The following is a 6,276-nucleotide window of genomic DNA, read 5'->3' as shown; positions in this document are numbered from 1 at the left end:
CAGGGTGCAATAATCCCACTGTTCCCCGTTGTTAGCATGTTTGCATGGTAGTGGACCCATGGATACCCCTCTGCTGCCTGTGCACTGGTGTATTGCGAAGTTAGTGCAGAGAACTTCTTCCCTCTGACAGGCTGTAGGGAATGAAAACCTTTCCCTGGGCACTTCTGCACTCCCATCCAGAGCAGGGCCTCCAGTAGTTAGGTGTCACGGCTGCCTGTGGGTAGCACCTACAGCCACAGCCGCATTCTTTATGCCCAGTGAAATTTATTCTGTTAAGAAATACATTGTGCATTTCACCAAGAAGAAACAAAAATAACAAAGAAACAAAAATCTCTTACACAAATTTGCATTGTGTGGTGAAGGTTATATATAGTCTAACAGTACCTGGCTGTGGAGCTATTGCTTTAGAAGAATGAGGATGTCTGACAGGATCCTAAAGATCAGGAAACTTTCAGAGTGGATAAAGTCTTTAAAGAAATTAGGATAGTGTACAGTGTTTTATAGTATTTGTAATAATACTGAGTGTTTTAAAATTGATTGATTTATCACTCAGTGGCTGGTCCAGTGCCCTGGCCACTGGAGTGTTACTGGAATAACTGTAGGATACTCAAAGTCGGTACTACCAGGCTGGGGAGAGCAGGTTGAAGCGTAGATGGGGCTGATGCTGATGACTTTGCTGCCAGTAACGGAGACGTTGGTAGATATGACGAAAGAAGTGTTCCTTCTGTGTAGCTACAAAGATAGAGCTTTTGATTTTCTAAATCACATGGAACGATTTGGAATTATGTTACTTGCGTTTTCAGACCAAGTAATCACCTGTTCTCTGCTTATGAATTTTCTAACCTAACATATGTAATGGGGTCTGTGGCCATTTGTATGCCCCCGATACAATAAATAGTTTACTTGGCAGCTGTCGGGGGCAAATTGGTACTCTGGAAATCCTTTACTGGAAGAATGTTTCCCTTCTCAGAAATTGATGATGTCATTAGTATGAGTGAAAATTACTTCAATGAATAAAAATTCTGCAAGTTCTATCTCCAGATTCCATCCAATGAATAATAAATGCATGTTTCCTCAGAAAATGAGTCTGGCAACCCTTCTGTAGTTTGAAAGACATCAGTTCGTTTTTGTTCTGGGTATAAAGTGGAAGAATTGATCTTTACTGTTGTTTTGTTTTGTTGTAAATCTGTTTTTCAACACAACAGCATTCCTGTCTCACTGGCAGAATGAAAGCAGGGAGGGGGTATGGGACAGACTTTGCTTTGGTCAGAATCTGTCGCTAGGTTCTGTAGGCCAGGATTTCCTCTTGTATCGTTTGAATTGGAGGAGAGGTGGTTTCTCTAGTAACTATCCTTTAGTCTCAGCTGCCAGTTAAGATGTTTGCCAGCTCTACGAAATGAATGAGAATGTTTGAGGACGTGGTTAACCAAAGAAGTCAGTGAACCCTAAAATGAATTAGTATCTTAGCTACAAATTCATGTTTAATAGCTCCATTTGAAAGACCTTTTGTGCAGTAAAAGATAAGCTTCTGGCTTTGCTCATGTAGCTGTCTGGTTTTAACCACGTGTTCATCGACTGATAGACTCTCCAGAAAGAAATGTCTACAGCTTCATGTAATCCTATTGACAAAACCAAAAAATACCAGAATAAAATTAATCAGAAGATGGAGCTGTTCAGAGCCAGATGCAAACTATTAACCCTGAATAACCAGTATGTGACTGGTTACTGCTGCTGCTCTGGTGGATGGAGGCCAATCATTTCTCTGGGGCAGTAAGAAGAAGATGATGATAACTCAGGACAAGAGAAGGGCTGTAAGACTGCCTGTACAAGTGGTTTGTGAGTTAGTATTTAAACTGTACAGATCCTTACTGTTGAATGTGTGGGGGTTTTTTTACGCTCAATTATGTTAGAGTCAATGAAAAGTGCTTTTCCAGGCTTGTCACAATTTTACACCAGCTCTTAATGCTATTGAAAAAACCTGAGGAGACAGGGCAGGTTTGGGGAACCTCATGAAGTTCAGGCACTTGATACCCTTCATAAAGAAGGGAAAACTGAGTTTGCATTTTAATATTAACTGATGTTTTGCTGACACGATTAATTTTATTCTCACCTGTTCGATATTTCGCTGCCAAGTGAATCCCAGCAACTGTTTTCATACAGTCTAACTGGCAAGACTGTCAGTTTATCTCTGCTCTGTGACACCTCCTGTTAGGAAGAATTACTGAATCCATTTGCTGCATCACGTTGTGCTACCTTTGATGGGTCTTGTTGCCATTTCTGAGCACAGAGATTGCTGTGCTTCCTGGTTTATCTTTTTTTCATAATTTTTAGCCTTGAAGAAGTTCTTTCACGTCAGTGAGGCAATTACACACTAACACATGCATAGCAAAGTAGAATTTGCTGATTTCAGAGTGAGGAGTTGAAGATGTGATAGCGTTTTCAGAACTGGGCTCTAAATTCAACTAAAAGAGTAAAAGACAAAGAAAATGTTATAACGAATTTAATTCCTAAAAGCCATGAAGGCTAGAAGGAGTAAGGTTAACACAGTAGCTCCTGAAGTAAACGTACTGTGTTTCTCTAGTTAATTTGCTGGTAATTTTTATAAGAGTCTGAATATCTGATACTGTAAATATAATTAGTCGTCAGAGATAATAGGATCCTGAACTATGTGAAAGGTGTTTATTTGATGTTTTCAGAAGTTTTCGTTACACTCAATTTCCAGCTTTTGATTATGAAGTTTCTTGTTAGGATTTTGCTCTGAACTGGAGCAGTCCTTAACTGGAGTTGGGAAGTTACTGGAAACAGGTCGTGGGGGGAAATTTTTGTCTCAGCGATATCTCTTTCTGCAAGTCTGAGATTCTTTTTGTTTTATCATCATCAATTTTTTTTCTCTTTCGTCAAGGACATGCTCTTTTTGTGTACTCTAGCTCCTCCAATTTTGCATGCTGGCATTCCTTAAAATCTGTTCTAAAAGCTTCCAGTTTATTTTCCATTTTTTATTTTTATTTTTCCATATTTTATTGTGTACCATCACTGCAACTTTAACTTCCTCATGTTAAAGCTGATGTTTTGAACCTTGCTGCTGTCCTTTCTTAAAATGTACCCTCATCACATTCCTCTGCTGGCTTGTGAGTTCACCCTCCTAGCATTGAAATCATTGTCTTCAGCCAATAGACGTCAAGTCTTCTGCAGCTGACCCTGCGGTACAGAGCAGAAGGGTTGAGGCAAATGTGGGCCGCAGCTCATGCCTCTGAGCTGTGCTTCCTGGCAATCTCCCACTGAAGTCCTTGGTTGGTTTATTCCTGCCTATGCTGCAGGTAGAATTTTCTTTGCAGTCAAGGGCTTCAAGATTCTTTGCAACTATTCTGATGTCCTGGGTGTTGCTCTGGGGAAGCTGGAATGAACATGAGCCTGGGTCACCTCTTATGGCATCACAGCTGTTGGGTTTCTTTACTCGCTTTGGCTCCGCTCCAGAACAAGTTGTAGTCAATGGAAAGATTCGAATGGCACTCTATTGAATGAGTCAACTGTGCATGAATGCTTGATGGGGGTACACCAGAAGAGAGGGAGGGAGGTGTTCCTAACGCTGAGTCTTGTTTTTTAATATCTTTCAAAAATAGTTCCTCACGTCAATACTTCTTAAATAAAGTAGTTTCTCCTCCATTGAAATGCTAGGGATTCTTATGTAAGCCTGAAATAACTGGATTAAAATCAGTAGCTGTCTTACTCCATTTATATTGTGTCTCTTTAAATCTCAGAAAATAATGGTTTTTTTTTTTAACCATGCTTTTATTTTATGTTTATGTTTTCTGTTTTGAAATCCTTGGTCTACTTCTAGCCAATGAAATTAAAATAGTTTAATTTCTGTTATAATGATTCTGCTTACCACTAATACTCTTATTTCTTTAATTCTTATTGTTTCTGAGGAGCCATATTCATCAATCTGACATGTATCTCAGAGCAGTGTGTCCTCTGAACACATACACAGAGCAAGTATGAAAGGCCCATGCTTGCGCGTTCGGGTTACAGTCTATAAATGTTCGAATGACCTGTACAGTCATACATTTGAATGGAAAAACACAGTGAAGCTTTTCATAAAATAACATTGTGGTCTAGAATCTTATATGCAGCCTTTAGATTTGTATTCATCAGTATTATATACATGGCTGTTTGCTATTTAAGTAGCCTTGGAGTGTCTGATGTCAGCTACTTCCCCTAAATAAAATACTTAGGACATGTAACACCTGGTTTGGAGCCAACTGGCTTTGGTTTGCTTCCTTTCCAAATGCTTTCATTCACAAGTGAGCAAAATGACTCCTCATGCTGTGAAAAGGAACCTAGAAATCCATTGTGAACACAGTTTCACACAAAATAGGGACATATTTTCAGTTTTTTAATAAACCTCAGTTAGAGTTTGATCCAGGTCTCCATAAATTCAGTGGAACATTTTCTTTTGACTTCAGTGGAATTTTGACTAGAAGCATATTTTGTAACCGCAGCACTGTGGGGAACAGCAGGGAGGGGAAGAACCATTGGTTTTTGTCCAGTCCTCTGCCACTAGGAAGGACCTGACTGCCACCAGAGATGGGATTTCTGACAAGGTGAAGTCCGATGCTCTGAGACAGCAACTGTGGCAAGGCAGAGACCTTAGAGGAATCCAGGGCTGCCGTGAAAGGATGTTTCTTTGCCATTACTCACTCGCAGGAGACAAGCAGAATTAACAGAACCCGAAGCACTCATTAATAGCACCCAAAGGCTCATGCAAATGGCTGTTGGAACAAAGAAAAAATTAATTGGAAATTGAAGTCTTTGAAGAATTTAAGGTTGAATAGATGTCTGGGAAGGCAGAATCTGATTGCCTGGAGGCACAAAGCTGTCTGCCAAGAGTGTAAATGTAAGGTAGAGTGTCAGGAATAGAGGTATACGTTGGCTAGCAACGAGTCCAAATTTCCACTGCACTATGTGCGTATAATCATGGCAAAAGGTATGTCTTGGTGCACTTCACTCTTAAGTCTCTTAGAACCGGTGCCTAAGGTTGTCTTAACACTTGGGGTCAGAAGTGGCCTCTCAGCAGTGTGTGCTAAGACAGGGAGCAATTTTTATGTACTGAGCCTTTGCCAGTGTACGCTGCAGACTCAAGTTCATGCCGATCATTCTTTGTCTGAACAGACAGTATGGAGATACTCTTACAGTCTCTTATATAACCTCTAGATACAGTTTTTCTGCTCTTCTCTTTTTATTTGCATTAAACTTACTTATAATTTCTGCTGCTTAGGGACAGAACTGCTGCGTTCTGTTTCCTGCTGCAGTGCCTCTCTTGCACCATACCTCTCTTTCTCTGTTCTCCTCAAGTGTTGTCTTAGATCTTACCACAGGATGAACAAAACTGCCAAAAAGTCTGAAAAGCCCAAGCAAACAGTGCTTTGGCATGCTTGATGCCTCTTAGAATTGCTTGAAGGTTGTTATGACTATTTTGCAGGAAGAGATAATGGTCTCTTCAGGCTAGAGGAGTATGGGAGGTTGGAGTTAAGGCTTTTTGTCACTGTTCATTCCATTCTGCCCTAAAACCAGAGGTGCTTAATTGAGTAAAACAGTGTGAATGTCAGGGTGTATAGAGCGGGTTTTATTTACCTTGAGCAGAAGACTTAGCAAGTGATGTCAGACTATTTACTTTCTTGGAAAAAGCTGATGCAAAGAAGTTCGAAAGTACATGAGAAACTTGCATAAATTGCTTTTAATTTTTTACGTTCCTCATCGATGGATGTTACGGGAATTTTTAAAGGCTTTAAAAATATTCTCAGTGAGTGCTTTTAGTAAGGAAATGTTCAGTTCCAGTCTGAGCTTGTTTCAGCACTTAGTTTGGTCATCTTGATATGAGGAGCTTAATGTTTATTCCAGTCAGAGCTCCAAAACTGAGGGACTGTACCTGAGCAGACTTGACAGTGAAAGACAATTTCCTTAGAGAGGGGGGTTCTTAGTGAGTGGCTGAATTACAACGCTAAATTGAGCTTATTCCAGGACTGTTCCAGTGCTGTCAGTAGAGTTGCAGCCCGGTGTTTCCAGCCTGTCAAGTGTAGGAGGGGATGGATCAAACTCTCTAAACTAAACTCGTGTAGCTGACTTTCATGTACTGTCACAACCTGCATTAGCTGTGAATTGAGACTGTGATATAGGGACTTCAGATTTACATAAATACTGTGATTATCCTTGAAATAACTAATGCTAGTGCAGCAAATTCAGAAGGGATTTGCAAATTAAATCCAAATCCATGGTGAT

At 40.2% G+C, this 6,276-nt stretch overlaps 1 protein-coding gene across 1 annotated transcript in view; it reads left to right on the top strand.

Annotated features, from left to right (window-relative positions):
* Positions 1 to 652: 652 nt before the first annotated feature.
* The window catches only part of COL4A6 (collagen, type IV, alpha 6), an 87,218-nt gene continuing 81,594 nt past the window's right edge, over positions 653 to 6,276 (top strand). Inside the window, exon 1 of the mRNA XM_010141889.1 lies at positions 653 to 808. Within this exon, the coding sequence (XP_010140191.1) occupies positions 653 to 808 (156 nt within the window). The remainder of the gene's footprint in view (positions 809 to 6,276) is intronic.

This window comes from Buceros rhinoceros, unplaced genomic scaffold (genome assembly GCF_000710305.1).
Source record: "Buceros rhinoceros silvestris isolate BGI_N320 unplaced genomic scaffold, ASM71030v1 scaffold6358, whole genome shotgun sequence".
Classification (NCBI taxonomy): domain Eukaryota; kingdom Metazoa; phylum Chordata; class Aves; order Bucerotiformes; family Bucerotidae; genus Buceros; species Buceros rhinoceros.
Note: the sequence above shows the minus strand (reverse complement) of the source record. Positions and strands in the feature narration are given on the sequence as shown.